At 43.5% G+C, this 22,595-nt stretch overlaps 1 protein-coding gene across 3 annotated transcripts in view; it reads right to left on the bottom strand.

The window, feature by feature from the left end:
- LOC121573992 (vasodilator-stimulated phosphoprotein) overlaps positions 1–22,595 on the bottom strand; it is a 63,519-nt gene that overhangs the window by 21,255 nt on the left and 19,669 nt on the right. For 2 of the 3 annotated variants that reach the window (XM_041886441.1, XM_041886439.1), the window contains exons 2-4: positions 8,536–8,707; positions 710–890; positions 154–220 (exon numbers count right to left, since the gene is read on the bottom strand). In XM_041886441.1, coding sequence (XP_041742375.1) covers positions 154–220; positions 710–890; positions 8,536–8,707 — 420 coding nt within the window. Of the gene's footprint in view, positions 1–153; positions 221–709; positions 891–8,535; positions 8,708–20,267; positions 20,419–22,595 lie in introns of those variants that run through there. The other variant, XM_041886440.2, reaches the window with a different exon arrangement.

The raw sequence follows: 22,595 nt of genomic DNA on the forward strand, positions 1-22,595 counted from the left end.
CCGCGGACCCGTTACGGACCCGTTACGGACGCAGGCAATAACATATGGTCTAAAAACAACAACACTTTTCATCTCCCCTCTGCTGACAGAAAACAGACCATATGCCTCCAAATGCACCCCGCCCCCCCACAACTAAAATCATGTGAATGGTACCTCCTCTGTTGCTCCAGCTCCTCTGGGGAGGGTCCATTTTGCACAGGGCGGGGGAGAGAGGAGTAGCCTGAGGAGAGAAACAGACAAAGCGTGAGTAAGTGAATGTGTATTTTAGCAGTCCTGTTTAAATACTTTAAAAAATGCATCCTTCCCTTCTCCTTCTGACAATAACTAACACCATTAGATAGATTAAAGCTGGAATCCTTAATGGTTAAACTGCCAAGTCCATTTGCGATATTACCACAAAGAAGTTACTGCAAACAACTTTTTTTCTCTGACATCATTGCACACTCTATAGAACAGCAGAATATATAATGCAATTTGTTTTACCACGTTGTGCGACGCTCCGCTTTGTCAAACAAAACAAACACAATAACAACAGCAGTGGGGCGGACAATGGCGCTGTTTCCCCTACTGCAGATTAAATCTTTAAGCAATCCAAACAGATCACTGATTGCAGCAAGAAACAGAGGACAAAAGGAACCAGCACAAAGAGTACCATATTTTGCAAAAAAACAACAACAAAACATATTTTATTCTATATTATAGTTCCTACCCGAGTCAGCGAGTGCACTCAGCACCTCCAGGGCGTGCATCATGCCGTTGGCGAAGAGGGCGGCGTCCTCCTTGCTGCCGAAGTTCAGCCCCCACACCTGCCGGGCGTCCCGCCACTGGTGGAAATTGGGTGTAGCCTGGTTGTACTTCAGCCTCTTGTCGATTGGACAGTTGATCACCACCTGGGAGTGTCAAGCAGGAAGTAAAAAGGCAATGAGAAACTACGAGTGGAATGACAGTATGCGTTCATTGAGAGAATGTGTATGTGGAATATAGCATGTGTAGGTGAGTAAACACTGGAGCGGGAACCTAGATTTTCTTTATAGCTTTTGAATTTCAAAATCGTTCCCCTCACATCCCATTATGTTAATCTATTGCTATTTATTAGATTATACATGTTGGTGCAATACGTGTATAAATCCCCTCTCTGGAATCAGTGATGCGGAGGTCTTGTGCTACTAGTGTGGACCCTCCATTGCCCTTTCCAAAGCAACAGATCTTTTGAAAAAGATGCTACACTAGGGTAAGTTTAACTAAAGTAGCCTCTAAGTTAGCAGTGGTGTAAAGTAACTAAGTAAAACATCATTTGAAGTACTACTTAAGTAGTTTTTTGGGGTATCTGTACTTTACTATTTGTATTTTTTAACTCCACTACATTTCTACAGAAAATATATACTTTTTACTCACATACATTTTCCCTATTAAAGCATCTTTACTTTTACTCAAGTATGACAATGGAGTACTTTTTCCACCACTGTAGGCTAGGCTATGCTAGGGCTCTCTAGTGCTAGTGTGGTTCTTCCACTACCCTAGTGTGAGAGGTAGTCGTTAGTTCGAGAGCAGAGGTAGTGGCACACAGTAAACGGAAGCGAGAAAGAGGAAGACAGCTGACACATAAAGCCCCAACAATACTAATGAGACATGTTCACAGTCTGCAGCAACAGACAAAGGACAAAGCCTAACCCCTAATCTCTGAGTGTGACAGAGCAAGGAAACGCACAGGGGACTGGTTCCCATCAATGGAGGCTCCTCAGAGGAGGAAGGGGAGGACCGTCCTCCTCAGTGAATTTCATAAAAATAAAAATGGTAAAACATTGAAAATGTTAATCTTTTTAGATAAAACTATGCTAAATATATTCACGTCACCAAATAATTGATTAATACACTGTTTTGCAATAAAGGTCTACAGTAGCCTCAGCAGCACTCTGTAGGGTACCACTATGGTGTAGCCAGAGGACAGCTAGCTTCCTTCCTCCTTTTGGTACATTGACTTCAATACAAAACCTAGGAGGCTCATGGTTCTCACCCCCTTCCATAGACTTACACAGTAATTATGACAACTTCCGGAGGACTTCCTCCAACCTATCAGAGCTCTTGCAGCATGGACTGACATGTCCACCCAATCAAAGGATCAGAGAATTAATCTAGTACTGAAAGCATAAGCTACAGCTAGCTAGCTAGCACTGCAGTGCATAAAAGGTGAGTAGTTGACTCAAAGAGAGAGAAAGACAGAACAGTTTAACAAATTAATTTCTTCCAAAATTAAGGAGAAGCAAGAGAGAAAGTAATTTTTTTTCACTTTCAGTTTCACTTAGCTAGCGAATGCAGCTAGCTAGTTTAGCCTAATGAAACACCCTGCTCAAACAGAGGGATGCTATGTTAGCTAGCTGGCTATGACTTTCCAACACAACACTGGAACTCTTCCAAGTCAAGGTAAGCTTTTGGTTTTACTAATTTATTGCCACCGGGGCCCGCCGGTCTAACTGCTTACTGACTATACACTGTAACGTTCCTGCATGATTGTAGCGGGTTTACTAACGCATTAGTTATATTAGCTATGTTGACTAGGATGTTACTTTAGCTAATATGGGGACAACGATGTAGGCTGTGTGTAGTGGTTATGACATGGTTTGGCATGGAAAGTATTTTTTCGCCTGGTCACATACATCTGATGTGTTGTTCATTGAAGTCCACAAACGAAGGGAAAATGTAAGAGGAGGAGAGCGCAGAGGCGAGAAGGAATACAACGTGGCTGCTATGAAAGTGATCTATGTTTATGCGTGATCAGGGGTGTATTCATTCCGCCGATTCTGTTGAAAAACATTTCTTAAAACGGAAGTAAACGTGTCACTGTCTGTCCATGTGTCATTGTGTGTCATCTAAAAAAATGTATCTCCACCTGTGTGCACCTATGCTGTAAACGTTCATTCATAGGCTCGGTTGTAGCAACCTCATGATGGGTATAGGGAAAATCCGAGTATCATGTAGTAGCCTAAATTTATCGATGTTACATTGAACTGGGTGAATGGAATATGAATGACAGTCATCCAACATGCTGTAATAGAAATAAGGCCATGCTCATGAAAAAAAAGAATAAACGGCACTGACCGCCACTGGTTCCTATATGGTGCACCCACGTACTAACACTCACAAGATTTACAGATCAGTCAGTCTAAAATTGTTCAAGCCAGTCAGTTTGACTGTACAAAGAGGTCCCAGAAGGAAAATGTTTACCATCCAAGCCCAGCATTGTTCTCTACACAGTATACAGTGCCTTGGGAAAGTATTCAGACCCCTTGACATTTTCTACATTGTTACATTACAGCCTTATTCTAAAATTGATTAAAATGTTTTTTCCCCCTCATCAATCTAAACACAATACCCCATAATGATAAAGCAAAAACAGGTTTGTAGAAATGTTTGCTAATTTATTAAAAAAAAATATATAAATATCACATTTACATAAGAATTCAGACCCTTTACTCAGTACTTTGTTGAAGCACCTTTGGCAGTGATTACAGCATTGAGTCTTCTTTGGTATGACGCTTCAAGCTTGGCACACCTGTATTTGGGGAGTTTCTCCCATTCTTCTCTGCAGATCCTCTCAAGCTCCATCAGGTTGGATGGGGAGCGTCGCTGCACAGCTATTTACAGGTCTCTCCAGAGATGTTCGATCGGGTTCAAGTCCGGGCTCTGGCTGGGCCACTCAAGGACATTCAGAGACTTGTCCCGAAGCCACCCCTGCATTGTCTTGTTTTTGTGCTTAGGGTCGTTGTCCTGTTGGAAGGTGAACCTTCATCCTAGTCTGAGGTCCTAAGCTCTCTGGAGCAGGGTTTCATCAAGGATCTCTGTACTTTGCTCCGTTCATCTTTGCCTCGATCCTGACTAGTCTCCCAGTACCTTCCCATGAAAAACATCCCCACAGCATGATGCTGCCACCACCATGCTTCACCGTAGGGATGGTGCCAGGTTTCCTCAAGACGTGAAGCTTGGCATTCAGGCCAAAGAGTTCAATCTTGGTTCCCTCAGACCAGAGAATCTTGTTTCTCATGGTCAGAGTCTTTAGGTGCCTTTTGGCAAACTCCAAGCGGGCTGTCATGTGCCTTTTACAGAGGAATGGCTTCTGTCAGGCCACTCTACCAAAAAGGCCTGATTGGTGGAGTGCTGCAGAGATGGTTGTCCTTCTGGAAGGTTCTCCCATCTCCACAGAGGAACTCTAGAGCTCTGTCAGAGTGACCATCAGGTTCTTGGTCACCTCCCTGACCTAGGCCCTTCTCCCCCGATTGCTCATGTTGACCGGGCGGCCAGCTCTAGGAAGAGTCTTGGTGGTTCTAAACTTCTTCCATTTAAGAATGATGGAGGCCACTGTGTTCTTGGGGACCTTTAATGCTGCAGATATTTTTTGGTACCTTTCCCCAGATCTGTGCCTCGACACAATCCTGTCTCGAAGCTCTACGGACAATTCCTTCGACCTCATGGCTTGGTTTTTGCTCTGACATGCACTGTCAACTGTGGGACCTTATATAGACAGGTGTGTGCCTTTCCAAATCATGTCCAATCAATTGAATTTACCACAGGTGGACTCCAAGTTGTAGAAACATCTCAAGGATGATCAATGGAAACAGGATGCATCTGAGCTCAATTTCGAGTCTCATAGCAAAGTGTCTGAATACTTATGTAAATAAGTTATTTCTGTTTTTATAAATGAGCTAAAAGAAAATCTAAAAACCTGTTTTCGCTTTGTCATTATGGGGTATTGTGTGTAGATTGCTGAGCATTTGTATTTATTTATTCTAAAATTGATTAAGGTTGTAATTTAATTTTTCTTGGATAAAGTCAAGGAGTCTGAATACTTTACGAATGCACTATATATACACACACACACACACACACACACACACACACACACACACACACACATATAAACTCAGCAAAAAAAGAAACTTCCTCTCACTGTCAACTGCGTTTATTTTCAGCAAACTTAACATGTGTAAATATTTGTATGAACATAAGATTCAACAACAGACATAAACTGAACAAGTTCCACAGACATGTGACTAACAGAAATTGAATAATGTGTCCCTTAACAAAGGGGGGGTCAAAATCAAAAGTAACAGTCAGTAATCACAAGTAACAGTCAGTATCTGGTGTGGCCACCAGCTGCATTAAGTACTGCAGTGCATCTCCTCCTCATGGACTGCACCAGATTTTCCAGTTCTTGCTGTGAGATGTTACCCCACTCTTCCACCAAGGCACCTGCAAGTTCCCGGACATTTCTGGGTGGAATGGCCCTAGCCCTCACCCTCCGATCCAACAGGTCCCAGACGTGCTCAATGGGATTGAGATCCGGGCTCTTCGCTGGCCATGGCAGAACACTGACATTCCTGTCTTGCAGGAAATCACGCACAGAACGAGCAGTATGGCTGGTGGCATTATCATGCTGGAGGGTCATATCAGGATGAGCCTACAGGAAGGGTACCACATGAGGGAGGAGGATGTCTCCCCTGTAACGCACAGTGTTGCGATTGCCTGCAATGACAACAAGCTCAGAACGATGATGCTGTGACATACCGCCCCAGACCATGACGGACCCTCCTCCTCCAAATCGATCCCGCTCCAGAGTACAGGCTCATTCCTTCGACGATAAACGCGAATCCGACCATCACCCCTGGTGAGACAAAACCGCGACTCGTCAGTGAAGAGCACTTTTTGCAAGTCCTGTCTGGTCCAGCGACGGTGGGTTTGTGCCCATAGGCGACGTTGTTACCGGTGATGTCTGGTGAGGACCTGCCTTACAACAGGCCTACAAGCCCTCAGTCCAGCCTCTCTCAGCCTATTGCGGACTGTCTGAGCACTGATGGAGGGATTGTGCGTTCCTGGTGTAACTCAGGCAGTTGTTGTTTCCATCCTGTACCTGTCCCGCAAGTGTGATGTTCGGATGTACCGATCCTGTGCAGGTGTTGTTACACGTGGTCTGCCACTGCGAGGACGATCAGCTGTCCATCCTGTCTCCCTGTAGCGCTGTCTTAGGCATCTCACAAAACAGACATTGCAATTTATTGCCCTGGCCACATCTGCAGTCCTCATGGCTCCTTGTAGCATGCCTAAGGCACGTTCACGCAGATGAGCAGGAACCCTGGGCATCTTTCTTTTGGTGTTTTCCAGAGTCAGTAGAAAGGCCTCTTTAGTGTCCTAAGTTTTCATAACTGTGACCTTAATTGCCTACCGTCTGTAAGCTGTTAGTGTCTTAACGACCGTTCCACAGGTGCATGATCATTAATTGTTTATGGTTCATTGAACAAGCATTGGAAACAGTGTTTAAACCCTTTACAATGAAGATCTGTGAAGATTTTTGGATTTTTACAAATTATCTTCCAGTCAAAAGTTAGGACACACCTACTCATTCAAGGGTTTTTCTTTATTTTATTTTTTACAATTTTCTACATTGTAGAATAATACTGAAGACATCAAACTATGAAATAACACATATCGAATCATGTAGTAACCAAGTGTTAAACAAATGAAAATATATTTGAGATTTGAGATTCTTCAAAGTAGCCACCCTTTGCTTTGATGACTGTTTTGCACACTCTTGGCATTCTCTCAACCAGCTTCATGAGGTAGCATTTCATTTAACAGGTATGCCTTGTTTAAAGTTAATTTGTGGAATTTCTTTCCTTCTTAATGCGTTTGAGCCAATCAGTTGTGTTGTGACAAGGTAGGGGTGGTATACAGAAGATAGCCATATTTGGTAAAAGACCAAGTCCATATTATGGCAAGAACAGCTCAAATAAGCAAAGAGACTTTACTTTAAGACATGAAGGTCAGTCAATCTGGAAAATGTCAAGAACTTTGAAAGTTTTCAAGTGCAGTCACAAAAACCATCAAGCGCTATGATGAAACTGGCTCTCATGAGGACCGCCACAGGAATGGAAGACCCACAGTTACCTCTGCTGCAGTTCATTAGAGTTACCAGCCTCAGAAATTGGAGCCCAAATAAATGCTTCACAGAGTTCAAGTAACAGACACATCTCAACATCAACTGTTCAGAGGAGACTGTGTGAATCAGGCCTTCATGGTCGACTGTTGCAAAGAAACCACTACTAAAGGACACCAATAATAAGAAGAGCAATGGACATTAGACCGGTGGAAATTTGTCCTTTGGTCTGGAGTCTAAATTGGAGATTTTTGGATCCAACTGCCGTGTCTTTGTGAGATGCGGTGTGGGTGAACGGATGATCTCCGCATGTGTATTTCCCACCGTAAAGCATGGAGGAGGTGGTGTTACGGTGTGGGGTTGCTTTGCTGGTGACACTGTCTGTGATTTATTTAGAATTTTAACCAGCATGGCTACCACAGCATTCTGCAGCGATTCGCCATCCCATCTGGTTTGGACAGGACAATGACCCAAAACACCTCCAGGCTGTGTAAGGGCTATTTTACCAAGAAGGCGAGTGATGGAGTGCTGCATCAGATCACCAAATTGAGATGGTTTGGGATGAGTCGGACCGCAGAGTGAAGGAAAATCAGCCAACAAGTGCTCAGCATATGTGGGAACTCCTTCAAGACTGTTGGAAAAGCATTCCAGGTGAAGCTGGTTGATAGAATGCCAAGAGTGTGCAAAGCTGTCATCAAGGCAAAGGGTGGGTATTTGAAGAATCTCAAATATAAAATATATTTGGATTTGTTTAACACTTTTTTGGCTACTACATGATTCCATATGTGTTATTTCATAGTTTTGATGTCTTCACTATTATTCTACAATGTAGAATAGTAAAAATAAAGAAAAACTCTTCTTGAATTAGTAGGTGTTCTAAAAGTTTTGACCGGTAGTGTGTATATATGCACATTTCGGACCCAGGTCCACCCATTGGGGAGCCAGGCCCAGCCAATCAGAATGAGTTTTTCCCCACAAAAGGGCTTTATTACAGAGATAAATACTCCCCCCTCCCCCTCTTCAAACGATCTCGCAGGTGAAGAAGCCGGATGTGGAGGTCCTGGGCTGACGTGGTTACACGTGGTGTGCGATTGTGAGGCTGGTTGGATGTACTGCCAAATTCTCTAAAACAACATTGGAGGCGGCTTATGGAAGATAAATTAACATTCAATTCTCTGGCAACTGCTCTTGTGGACATTCCTGCAGTCAGCATGCCAATTGCATGCTCCCTCAAAACTTGAGACATCTGTGGCATTGTGTGGTGTGACAAAACTGCACATTTTAGAGTGGCCTTTTCTTGTCCCCAGCACAAGATGCACCTGTGTAATGATCATGCTGTTTAATCAGCTTCTTGATATGACACACCTGTCAGGTGGATGGATTATCTTGGCAAAGAAGAAATGCTCACTAACAGGGATGTAAACAAATTTCTGCACAACATTTTAGAGAAATGAGCTTTTTGTGCGTATGGAAAATTTCTAGGATACTTTATTTCAGCTAATGAAAAATGGGACCAACAATAAATGTTGCGTTAATATTTTGCTCCAACGATCATCAGACAGTGCGTCTTAGGAATGTATTTGTTCATGGTGTGTGTATACACTAGTTACCTGCTGGTCAGCCTGCATCTTGCGTCCCACTACTCGGAATGTGTTGGCTACGGGGTTGTGGTAGATCTGGACCCTGCTGAAGGCCTGGCCCCCCTCGCCCGCCGGCACCCAGCGCTTGTTACCATCATCATACAGCATGACCGTGGCCCGCGCCTGGCAGATACTGGACTCACTGAGAGAGAGAGGACAGAGAAAGAGAGAAACAGGGAGAGTGAGGAGGGCAAGAAAAGAGGGTCCGGGAAGTTCAAAAGAGATGGGGTAGTGGGAAAAGGAGAAGAGAGTTAATTCAGTCATCTCAAACAGGGAATTAACACTAACAAGATAACCCATTACTCCATGAGGAGTGCAGTGCACAACTGTGGACATTGCTTTGTTGTTCATGTTGCTTTATGGCACAAGAGCAAGATCAGGAACTTCAAGATGGCTAAAAGAGATATTCATTACACAAAGCAATGTTTTAAAATAGAGATATGTTCACTTCTGCCTTTTTAGCACGCTATTCTACGAAAAGAGTGACCAGCAGTAACATGTCACCCAAATAACTGAAGTTGAGTGAAATTAGTAGCGGGATGAGCTCAAGTCAAATGCGACACCACTAGGGCTGTTACAGTGACCGTATTACCGGCACAGACAGTCACGAGTCATGGCCGCAGTCAAATTCCACGTGACCATTGAGTCACTGTAACTAGGCTTCTCCAAAACTGCTGGTCATTAGTATTGACCAAACTTGCTAACGGCCAGTCGCTAATGGCCTGGTACTCAGTGCTCTATTGTCCTTCTAATCACTCTGACATCAATTCAAATGTAATCGAAAATCAAAACAAACACTTCATGAGAGCCCTGGCATTCAGCATTTGAGCGGAATAGGACCACCTGTTGCGCAGCTAGAGCCAGCTCCTCATAGCTGGTTGCCCATGTTGCGCAACATTTATAGTCCTCTATAGACTATTTAATTACGTGACAAAACAGAGTTTTGATGACCTCTATTAAAAAGAGGAGGATCCCATCAGCTTTCTATAGGCTAGGCCTACTATAGTTATTTATAAACTTTCCTAATATTAAGCACATTGCTTCGCTTTACAACCGGAGTAGCCTATCTGGCTGGCATGAAAATGAACCGCGGGAAAAGCGTCATCCATTCGCTATTCAAGTGCATACGAATGACATGTCTTCACCCCCCCTCAGATCCTCAAAAAGTTATACAGCTGCACCATCGAGAGCATCCTGACTGGTTGCATCACTACCTGGTATGGCAACTGCTCGGCCTCCGACCGCAAGGCACTACAAAGGGTAGTGCGTACGGCCCAGTATATCACCTGCCATCCAGGACCTCTATACCAGGCGGTGTCAGAGGAAGGCCCTAAAAATGGTCAAAGACTCCGACCACCCTAGTCATAGACTGTTCTCTCTGCTACCGCACAGCAAGCGGTACCGGAGCACCAAGTCTAGGTCCAAAAGGCTTCTTAACAGATTCTACCCCCAAGCCATAAGACTCCTGAACTGCTAATCAAATGGCTACCTGGACTACTTGCACTGCCCCCCCACCCACCCCCTCTTTTACGCTGCTGCCACTCTCTGTTTATTATCTATGCATAGTCACTTTAACTCTACCCACATGTACATATTACCTCATTTACCTCAACCAACCTGTGCCCCCGCACATTGACTCTGTACCGGTACCCCCTGTATATAGCCTTATTTTTTACTTAACACTTATTTTTCTTAAAACTGCATTGTTGGTTAAGGGCTTATAAGTAAGCATTTCACTGTAAGGTCTACACCTGTTGTATTCGGTGAATGTGACAAATACAATTTGATTTGATTTGATTCTTGATACACACTGAAAACTGTTGAGCGTGAAAAATCCAGCAGCATTGCTGTTCTTGACACAAACCGGTGCGCCTGGCACCTACTACCATAGCCCGTTCAAAAGGCACTTAAATATTTTGGCTTGCCCCTTCACCCTCTGAATGGCACACATACACAATCCATGTCTCAATTGTCTCAAGGCTTAACAATACTTTAATCTCCTCCCCTTCCTCTACACTGATTGAAGTGGATTTAACAGGTGACATCAATAAGGGCGGCAGGTAGCTTAGTGGGTAAGAGCGTTGTGCCAGTAACCGAAAGGTCGCTGGTTCTAATCCCCGAGCCGACTAGGTGAAAAATCTGTCGATGTGCCCTTGAGCAAGGCACTTAACCCTAATTGCTCCTGTAAGTCGCTCTGGATAAGAGCGTCTGCTAAATGACCAAAAATAAATAAAAATAAATAACTTTCACCTGGATTCACCTGGTTAGTCTATGTCATGGAAAGAGCAGGTGTTCCTAATGTTATGTATACTCAGTGTATTTATTTATTATATGTAAAGACAAGATTAAATTGAGAATAGTCTGATGAGTGAGAATATTATCACTTGTGAATGATGGCCAGCGTAGCCTAGCCCATAGGCCTAAATGTTTTGATAAGGTTTGTATTAAAACTAAAGTGGGCAATTAACTCTAAGCGTAATCTATAGGCCTAGGACCCCTGGAAAAGGGTTAGAGAGCCCATAGCCTACGAGCCCTTAATTTGCGGCTTGCGGTGATTTTCCTATTTTCCATTCATAATACATAACAATGATACAATTTCAATTCAATGTGTTTAATGCAGGCCTGAATCACTTCATTGAATATATATATTGTTCCCTGGACGTCAGATAGATGGCAGTATAGCGCAGCTGATGAACAGAAAGGCCGAAATAGAACGTTTGCCGAAATAGAACGCAACTGCTCAGCTACAGCGACCGACAAATATCAGTTTGCTACTAGCTAATTTTGCAGTCTGGTCGACATGGATCGATTTATTGTAAAAAATAAAGGTAAATCTATTAACATGAAAATGAGGGGGAAGAGCTGGAGAACAACGTGACAGCTATGAACAAACAACCACCAGGGAACCAGGAAAATCAGGAAGATGGCGGCGGGGAAATGCAGCTAGCTAACGTAGCTAACGTGGCTCCAGTGGCTAAGAGAAGGATAAGGTTGATTCAAGAAGAACACAAAGTTCCAAGAGAAATGGACAGACAAGTATTTTTTTGTACTGCATGATGGGACTAGCTCACTTTGTGTTATTTGCAAGAAGGCAGTCAATTGTTTTAAATAAGCAAATTTCCAGTCACACCATGCCCATTTTGACAAAACATATCCGCCACAAAGCAACCTCAGAAACAACAAAATAGCGCAACGCAAAGGACAGCTCAAAGGACAACAACAAATGATGGACAGATCTAGCACTGTTGCAGAGAAAACGACAGAGGCATCATATGAGATTGCTTAGATACTTGTGAGAAACAAGAAGGCCTTCACAGATGCGGAGATTGTCAAATCATGTATTTTGGCCTCAGACGAAATATTGTATGCAGATTTCACAAACAAGGAAGCTATTTCAAAGCAAATTAAGGGACTGCAACTCTTAGACTTGACCATAACAAGACGCATAGAAGACATCGGCGAGGACATTGGTAAGCAACTGATTACTGACATATCCGTGGCGCCGTGTTTTAGTATTACGCTTAACGAAAGCACTAATGTAAGTGACATTGCCCAATTATGTGTTTGGGTCCGCTTCCCTCAAAACGAGTCGTTCAGAGAGGAACTTTTATGTTTACTGCCCCTTCAGGGACAAACATGAGGAGAGGATATTCTGAAAGCCCTTGTTACATTTTTTGCTGATAATAATATTGACTGGTCAAATCTGGCATATGTGTGCACTGACGGCGCCTCAAAGATGCGAGGGAAGGAGAAGGGACTCATAGGCCTGATGAGAAAGACAGGATATTCCCGAATTTGTTACGTTTCATTGTATCATTCATCAGGAAGCACTTGTGGCTAAACTCAAAGACTGTGACTTACAGAATGTGATGCAGCATGTCGTGCACGTGGTGAACATTATTATTGCGAGGGTACTGAATCACAGGCAATTCCGCAAGTAGTTGGAGGAATACCAGACAGAATACGGCGACTTGATATTTCACAATGAGGTGAGATGGCTGTCTTGTGGCAGAGTTTTGGAAATATTTCTCTCTCTCCTCCCTCAAATCTGTGAATTTGTTGCAAGCAAGGGGAGAGTGGAGCCAGAGCTGGATGATCCACAGTGGATATTAAAGCTGGCTTTTTTAACTGACATCACCTGTCACCTGAACACAGTGAATCTCCAGCTCCAAGGGAACGCTAAAACGTCGGGCAAAACGCTGCGTGTGCTCACAGCATTTCAAAATAAAATTCATACCTGACAGACAGTTTGTTCATTTCCCAAAACTCAGAGCAGTCCCCACATCCAACCCAGACATACTGCAACATTTTATCTATGATGCATTTGTGCGTGTGTTGGTAGAGTTGGAGTTTGAGTCAAGATTCAAGGATATCATGGAGTACAAGGAGTTTTTCAACTTAATTGAGAACCCCTTTCATCTCTGACCCCAGTCAACACAGCCCTCTGTCCTGACCGTGCTGGATTAGAGAGTGAGATAGCCAAGCTGCAGGCAAATGACACATTGCAAGGTGAACTAAGATCATGTTACCCATTTCTGGAGCCTTGTGTCAGACACAGAGTATCCACTTCTGAAGCAGTGTGTGCAAAAGGTGACATTTTTTGTCAGCACTTATTCGTGTGAAGCAACATTTTCAACAATGAACATTGTGAAACAAAAACAGAGAAACAGACTGACCAATGCACACCTGGATTGCCTCACAAGGATAGCAACAACAGACTATACATTTAGAATGAATTCAGTCAAGGAGCAGAAGGGACATTTTCGCTCATCCAACTACTGAGGTAACCCTTAATATGGGTCTTATACATGCGATGTAGCCTATTTGATGTGTGGATGTATATATTTGTGATGTGCTGTACATCAAATCAATTGCATGTGCTCTATTGCTCTGAATTTGCTCTCAATTGATAATATTAGAAGAAAAAGTACAACAAATTAAAGATCTGTGCGGCCCTCTGAATGATTGTCTCAACCCAAAGTGGCCCCCTTACAAAAAAGTGAGTAACACTGGCCTACAGAGTGAAACTTGTTCTTATAAGCCCAGTCATTGCACAATCGCGTGTGAAAACAGAGTTTTGACTAGCCACTATTTAAAAGAGGATCCCAGCTTTTTAGTGCTGCTATATTTATTATTTGAGTGCACAAAAAAATTATTCCACACATACTGTTTATTAGTAGGCTATATGTAAAGACCAGATTAAAGTGAGAAATATTATCAAATGCTTTCGGAAATGCTTGGAAATGCTTGGAACGGAAATGGCGCCACACCAAACTGGAAGTCTTCCGACTAGCTTGGAAAGACAGTACCGTGCAGTACCGAAGAGCCCTCACTGCTGCTCGATCATCCTACTTTTCCAACTTAATCGAGGAAAATAAGAATAATCCAAAATTTCTTTTTGATACTGTTGCAAAGCTAACTAAAAAGCAGCATTCCCCAAGAGAGGATGGCTTTCACTTCAGCAGTAATAAATTCATGAACTTCTTTGAGGAAAAGATCATGACCATTAGAAAGCAAATTACGGACTCCTCTTTGAATCTGCGTATTCCTCCAGGGCTTAGCTGTCCTGGATCTGCGCAGACTCTGCGAGGGCCTGGGATCGGGAGAGACACTTAAGTGTTTTAGTACTATATCTCTTGACACAATGATGAAAATAATCATGGCCTCTAAACCTTCAAGCTGCATACTGGATCCTATTCCTACTAAACTGCTGAAGGAGCTGCTTCCTGTGCTTGGCCCTCCTATGTTGAACATAATAAACAGCTCTCTATCCACCGGATGTGTACCAAACTCACTAAAAGTGGCAGTGATAAAGCCTCTCTTGAAAAAGCCAAACCTTGACCCGGAAAATATAAAAAACTATCGGCCTATATCGAATCTTCCATTCCTCTCAAAAATTTTAGAAAAAGCTGTTGCGCAGCAACTCACTGCCTTTCTGAAGACAAACAATGTGTACGAAATGCTTCAGTCTGGTTTTAGACCCCATCATAGCACTGAGACTGCACTTGTGAAGGTGGTAAATGACCTTTTAATGGCGTCAGACCGAGGCTCTGCATCTGTCCTCGTGCTACTAGACCTTAGTGCTGCCTTTGACACCATCGATCACCACATTCTTTTGGAGAGACTGGAAACCCAAATTGGTCTACACGGACAAGTTCTGGCCTGGTTTAGATCTTACCTGTCGGAAAGATATCAGTTTGTCTCTGTGAATGGTCTGTCCTCCGACAAATCAACTGTACATTTCGGTGTTCCTCAAGGTTCCGTTTTAGGACCACTATTGTTTTCACTATATATTTTACCTCTTGGGGATGTTATTCGAAAACATAATGTTAACTTTCACTGCTATGCGGATGACACACAGCTGTACATTTCAATGAAACATGGTGAAGCCCCAAAATTGCCCTCGCTAGAAGCCTGTGTTTCAGACATAAGGAAGTGGATGGCTGAAAACTTTTTACTTTTAAACTCGGACAAAACAGAGATGCTTGTTCTAGGTCCCAAGAAACAAAGAGATCTTCTGTTAAATCTGACAATTCATCTTGATGGTTGTAAAGTCGTCTCAAATAAAACTGTGAAGGACCTCGGCGTTACTCTTGACCCTGATCTCTCTTTTGACGAACATATCAAGACTGTTTCAAGGACAGCTTTTTTCCATCTACGTAACATTGCAAAAATCAGAAATTTTCTGTCCAAAAATGATGCAGAAAAATTAATCCATGCATTTGTTACTTCTAGGTTAGACTACTGCAATGCTCTATTTTCCGGCTACCCGGATAAAGCACTAAATAAACTTCAGTTAGTGCTAAATACGGCTGCTAGAATCCTGACTAGAACCAAGAAATTTGATCATATTACTCCAGTGCTAGCTTCCCTACACTGGCTTCCTGTTAAGGCAAGGGCTGATTTCAAGGTTTTACTGTTAACCTATAAAGCGTTACATGGGCTTGCTCCTACCTATCTTTCCGAGTTGGTCCTGCCGTACATACCAATACGTACGCTACGGTCACAAGACGCAGGCCTCCTAATTGTCCCTAGAATTTCTAAGCAAACAGCGGGAGGCAGGGCTTTCTCCTATAGATCTCCATTTTTATGGAACAGTCTGCCTACCCATGTGAGAGACGCAGACTCGGTCTCAACCTTTAAGTCTTTACTGAAGACTTATCTCTTCAGTAGGTCATATGATTGAGTGTAGTCTGGCCCAGGAGTGTGAAGGTGAACGGAAAGGCTCTGGAGCAACGAACAGCCCTTGCTGTCTCTGCCGGGCCGGTTCCCCTCTCCACTGGGGTTCTCTGCCTCTAACCCTGTTGCAGGGGCTGAGTCACTGGCTTGCTGGTGCTCTTTCATGCCGTCCCTGGGAGGGGTGCGTCACTTGAGTGGGTTGAGTTACTGACGTGATCTTCCTGTCTGGGTTGGCGCCCCCCTTGGTTTGTGCTGTGGTGGAGACCTCTGTGGGCTATACTCGGCCTTGTCTCAGGATTGTAAGTTGGTGGTTGAGGATATCCCTCTAGTGGTGCGGGGGCTGTGCTTTGGCAGAGTGGGTGGGGTTATATCCTTCCTGTTTGGCCCTGTCCGGGGGTTTCTTCGGATGGGGCCACAGTGTCTCCGGACCGCTCCTGTCTCAGCCTCCAGTATTTATGCTGCAGTAGTTTATGTGTCGGGGGGCTGGGGTTAGTTGGTTATACCTGGAGTACTTCTCCTGTCTTATCCAGTGTCCTGTGTGAATTTAAGTATGCTCTCTCTAATTCTCTCGTTCTCTCTTTCTCTCTGAGAACCTGAGCCCTAGGACCATACGTCAGGACTACCGGGCATGATGACACCTTGCTGTCCCCAGTCCGCCTGGCCTTGCTGCTATTCCAGTTTCAACTGTTCTGCCTGCGGTTACGAAACCCCTACCTGTCCCAGACCTGCTGTTTTCAACTCTTAATGATCGGCTATGAAAAGCCAACTGAGAGACCTGAGCACCTAGGACCATACGTCGGGACTACCGGCCGTGGTGACTCCTTGCTGTCCCCAGTCCGCCTGGCCTTGCTGCTATTCCAGTTTCAACTGTTCTGCCTGCGGTTATGGAACCCCTACCTGTCCCAGACCTGCTGTTTTCAACTCTTAATGATCGGCTATGAAAAGCCAACTGAGATTTATTCCTGATTATTATTTGACCATGCTTGTCACTTATGAACATTTTTGAACATCTTGGCATGGTTCTGTTATAATCTTCACCCGGCACAGCCAGAAGAGGACTGGCCACCCCTCATAGCCTGGTTCCTCTCTAGGTTTCTTCCTAGGTTTTCGCCTTTCTAGGGAGTTTTTCCTAGCCACCGTGCTTCTACACCTGCATTACTAGCTGTTTGGGGTTTTAGGCTGGGTTTCTGTACAGCACTTCGAGATATTAGCTGATGTAAGAAGGGCTATATAAAATAAAATTGATTGATTGATTGATTGTCAAATTGTGAATGAGACAGCCTGCGCAAGAAACAGAGCAGAGCACATGCCTTTCATGCAACTTTTTTCAAATCATCATTAGAGTTGCATCATGCAGCCTTAGAACCCTAAGGTTTGTATCACAACTAAAGTTGCAACTAAATTAAGCATATAGGAGGACCTCTCAAATTATCACTTTGTTAACAGCTCAACACTGTATGTGAGGACTCCCTTGGAAATCGTTTGGGAAAAATATCCAAACACTGCATTCCACAGTAAGAACCTCATACCAACGGTCAAGCATGGTGGTGGTTGTGTGATAGTTTGGGGATGCTTTGCTGCCTTGGGACCTGAACAACTTGCTTTAATAGAAGGAACCATTAATTCTGCTCTGTATCCGAGAATTCTACAGGAGAATGTCAGGCCATCCGTCTGTGAGCTGAAGCTGAAGCGCAGCTGGGTCATGCAGCAAGACAATGATCCAAAACACACAATCAAGTCTACATGAAAATGGCTAAAAGGCAACAAATTTGAAGTTTTGGAATGGCTTAGTCAAAGTCCAGACCCAATCCTAATTGAGATGTTGTGGCAGGACTTCAAATGAGAAGTTCATGCTTGAAAACTCACAAATGTCACTGAGTTAAAGCAGTTCTGCATGCAAGAGTGGGCCAAAGTTCCTCCACAGCGATGTGAGAGACTGATCAACAACTACAGGAAGCATTTGGTTGCAGTCATTGCAGCTAAAGGTGGCACAACCAGTTATTGAGTGTATGTGGGCAATTACTTTTTCAAATACAAAAAAGTATCATTATTTTTTATTTTTTTGTAAACTCAGGTTCCCTTTATCTAATATTAGGTTTTGGTTGAAGATCTGGTAACATTCAGTATCAAAAATATGCAAAAATAGAGAATAATCCGAAAGGGGGCAAATACTTTTTCACGGCAATGCATTCAGAAAGTATTCAGACCCCTTGACCCCCCCCCCCGATGCTGCCACCACCATGCTTCACCGTAGGGATGGTGCCAGGTTTCCTCCAGACGTGACGCTTGGCATTCAGGCCAAAGAATTCAATCTTGGTTTCATCAGACCAGAGAATCTTTCTCTTTCTCATGGCCTGAGTGTCTTTAGGTACCTTTTGGCAAACTCCAAGCAGGCTGTCATGAGCCTTTTTGTCACGGTTTCTGCCGAGGCTGCTCCTTCTCCTTGTTCGGGCAGGCTTCGGCGGTCGTCGTCCCCGGAGTACTAGCTGCCACCGTTCGTGTTTTCTGTGTTCGTTTGGTTTGGTCTGTTTTGTACACCTGTTTCTCATTTTGTCTTGATTATGTGTCCTTTAAGTTCTCGTTGTTTCTGTCTTGTGGTTGTGTGTAGTTGTTCGTTGTCAGCAGGTGTTTCTACGTCTAGTTTGTGCTAATTTTTCTAGTGAGAGTCCGCACTATTGTGCGTGTTTGTAATTACGCTTAGTGCGTTATTTTTCTTGTGCCTCCGGCTCTGTTTATAGCCGTTCATTCTGTGGACTCTATTAAAGTATTTTGGACTACTTCTGCATCCTGCATCTGATTCCCACACCACCCCTACGCCAGCTCTGACACTTTTACTGAGGAGTGGCTTCCGTCTGGCCACTCTAACATAAAGGCCTGATTGGCGGAGTGCTGCAGAGATGGATGTCCTTCTGGAAGGTTCTCCCATCTCCACAGAGGAACTCTGGAGCTCTGTCAGAGTGACCATCGGGTTCTTGGTCACCTCCCTGACCAAGGCCCTTCTCCCCCGATTGCTCAGTTTGGCCGGGCGGCCAGCTCTAGGAAGAGTCTTGGTGGTTCCAAACTTCTTCCATTTAAGAATGATGGAGGGCACTGTGTTCTTGGGGACCTTCAATGCTGCAGAATTTTTTTGGTATTCTTCCCCAGATCTGTGCCTCGACACAATCCTGTCTCGGAGCTCTACGGACAATTCCTTCGACCTCATGGCTTGGTTTTTGCTCTGACATGCACTGTCAACTGTGGGACCTTACATAGACAGGTGTGTGCTTTTCCAAATCATGTCCAATCAATTGAATTTACCACAGTTGGACTCCAATCAATTTGTAGAAACATCTCAAGGATGATTAATGGAAACAGGATGCACCTGAGCTCAATTCCGAGTCTCATAGCAAAGGGTCTGAATACTTATGTAAATACGGTATTTCTGTGTTTTATTTTTAATACATTTGCTAAAAGAATCTAAAAACCTGTTTTTGCTTTGTCATTATGGGGTATTGTGTGTAGATTGATGAGGAAGAACATTTATTTAATCAATTTTAGAATAAGGCTGTAATGTAACAAAATATGGAAAAAGTCAAGGGGTCTGAATACTTTCCGAATGCACTGTATGCATGTATGTATGTATGTATGCACTGTATATACACACACACGTATATATATTTATATTCCAGTCTGACATTCCTCGTTCTGATATTTTCTGGATTGTGGGTATTTTATAAATGGTATTTTATTGCTAGGTATTACTGCACTGTTGGAGCTAGAATCACAAGCATTTTCGATTTTATTTAATTCAAAAAGGGTCACATGCGACATTGCCATGGTAACGCTAGAGACGGTAAGTCTCAGCTGCTTCCGCTTCCTCATCCTCTGCGGTGTGTCAGTGGTGTGAGAAGTGAAACAATCTCAGAGTTCCTTACCCGGGGCATCTGAGCCCTGACGACTTCCTGCTCTCACAAACTGCTGCCTAATATGGCTGGCTAAGTGCCCTTGGCTTGCACACACACACACACACACACACACACACACACACACACACACACACACACACACACACACACACACACACACAAGGGTGCAGGCGTAACATGCACGCGTCGCACGGACACACAAACATACGCCACAAATAAATCACACACATAAAAAGCATGTAAATGGACACACACATAAGAGGTGTTATCCCAAGGTTTTGGGATAAAATCTTGTATGCATTTAAATCCACCTCAATTAGGCAGAGAGCCTTTCTGTTGTCTTCCACTCTACATTATCTGACAAGCTTTTTTTTTTTACAGTGATCAAAAACAAATCATGACATAAACCCATATTCTGCCATGTTCTTTAACGAAAATTCATGACATGACTGCATAACTGTTTCGGAGACACCCTTTTGCCTAAAAGGCTACCTGAAAAACAAAAAGGTGACACGAGTATGCAACTGTAATACACAGTCAGATATGAAAGGGTTGAAGACTAGAAGCAGTATTTGATGCTCAGATCTGCCTATAGTGTGTGTGTCTGCCTCTACTCACCCCATTTTCCCTCTCTTCACCAACTCTTACTCTAGCACAATTCCTCCTTCTGTTTCTTTATCACTTTCAATTGCTTTCTGCACCCACTCTCTTTCTCGGTCACCCCTCCCCACATCCGTCTATATCTCTACATTGTTTCACAGTAACCACCTCAGCCTACGTCTCTCTCAGTTCCTAGATGTTATAATTTTTTTCACTCCCACTCTGTTGTCAGTTTTCCCCCTCCATTTGAAATGTTCACACCTCCCCCTTTCTCCTTTCACTCCCTTCACTCTCACCTTTCCCAACTTTTCCCTCTCCCTCTTCACTGCGATTTCCCTCTCGCTCTTTGTTTCTAGGAGTTGAGCCTTATCTGGGGTTGAGTTTGTATACAGAACCCATGGTGCCTTCGGACTGTGTTCTTTCACTGCAGTCCAGACTCTCTGTGTGTGTGTGTGTGTGTGCACAGTAAAAATGACAGAGTTAATTTAACTCTAATTTAAGAAAATGTCACTTTGCCACATAACATTTGGTCCCAGTCTAAAGAGTAAAACATACTCTGGAAACAGTTATTTTTTCAGAGTTGTATATGCTCAATTTAGTGTTGATATTTAACTCAGTCAAAAACAATCAATATGCATAACTCCAGTAGAGTCAATGTAACTTATTTTTACTCTGATTTCAACTCTCTGTTATTTACTGTGTGTGTCTGTGTGTGTCCAGCCCTGCAGCAGTGACAACAAACACAGGTCATACACACCCTCATTTTGATACACACACGTAATTGGAAAAATCCATATACAGTAGTGGAGCCACATGTCTAAAAACAGCGGCAAGTGTGTTTAGGGCTTACTTTCAGTTCTCTCAAAGTACTGTTCTCTAACCCTAAACCAGAGAGCCTGACGGAACTAGTGTGTTGACTTGACCTAAGAGTATTGAAAGATTAAGCGTTCTGTTCAGCACATGTCCAAGGCCAATTGTCCTGTATGGGGAACTGCTACTGAGTGAAGTCATAATCTTATCATCCCTTTCACATGCTCTGTGTTTGTGTCTAGGCTTAGACAGGAAGTACACACACTCAAAAAAAACAGAAAGACACAGAGAGAGCTACAGACAGTCAGACAGACACTAGTTGACAGACAGATGGAGAGAGACAGACATTGCTGGATGGTGGTAGAGGTGGGGCAATAATTGATGGAGCGACCAGAGTGAGACTTGATCACTGGAGTGTAGACAGACATGGGGGTTCTTTCGTTTGGGAAAAAGACTGTCCTCTGTCCCCCTCTCCTCCATGACCCGTAAAGCGATAAGTGGTCAAGGAGTGTGTCAATTCGTTAGTAGACAAACGGAAGAGTGTCTTCCCGTCCTCGATAGCCACCTTTCATCGAGGATACTCCTGTGTATCCTTCTGCGGAAGAGTTATGAAATCTACCACACCCCCTTTGAATCAGCTTTTGTTTTGTCAGAGAAGAAAAACATGCACACGTTTAAAAGCAATATGCTACTTATTGTTTAATCTATTAAATGTCTTGCACAACTAACTTAGTTTGTTTTGAGCACTTTACACATTTATGTTGGGATCCACCGCTGTAAATGTAATTTGCCGTCTCATTTCAAGCAAGCGCATTTCCATCCACGTTCACGCTCCTCGATTAACTTTGACATTTTTCAAAAGGAGTCGAGAGAAGACGGAGGAGAGAGGACACAGGAGGTGAGCAAATCTAAGTGGTAAAAGGCCATAAAGTGATGACCTGATTATTCAGTTTCCTCTTCCTGGTTAACTTCCTGTTCACTTGGGAAATGAATGCTATCAAACATACTGGATGAGCATTAGGGTTTAGGGTGAAGTTGCCCCTAGACGCTGATCTTGGATCAGTTTTACATTTTACCCACTGATGGTTAAGGTTGGAATTGGGGAAGGGAAGCTGATCCTAGATCTGTTTCTAGAGGAAATGTCACTCCGGAGCACTGTTCACTGGGGAATGCTATCAAACACACTGGGTTAGCATTAGCTCTGAATAAGTGTCCTGTTGAGTGACTAAAGAGGTACAGCGCAATGGGCGACCCTTATAGGCCTCCAGGCTAAGGAAATCTCCATGCACTTTATGACCATCAACAGACAGTAAAATCAACAAAGCCATTGTAACCTAATAACCTTGATACTGACAACTACAGTGGTTCCCCTAGAGCTTGTAATAACCAGTGTATACAAAATTTTTTATCATAATTTAAAAGGAAAACGCGGAACGCTCACTCACCATTAAAAATGCATAGTTTTATTCAAGCAAGGTTAAAATATAAAATTTTCAGCCTTCAATGGCCTTCATCAGAGTAATCACACAAAGGGAA

Source organism: Coregonus clupeaformis, chromosome 9, assembly GCF_020615455.1.
Source record: "Coregonus clupeaformis isolate EN_2021a chromosome 9, ASM2061545v1, whole genome shotgun sequence".
In the NCBI taxonomy this organism is placed as follows: Eukaryota; Metazoa; Chordata; class Actinopteri; order Salmoniformes; family Salmonidae; genus Coregonus; species Coregonus clupeaformis.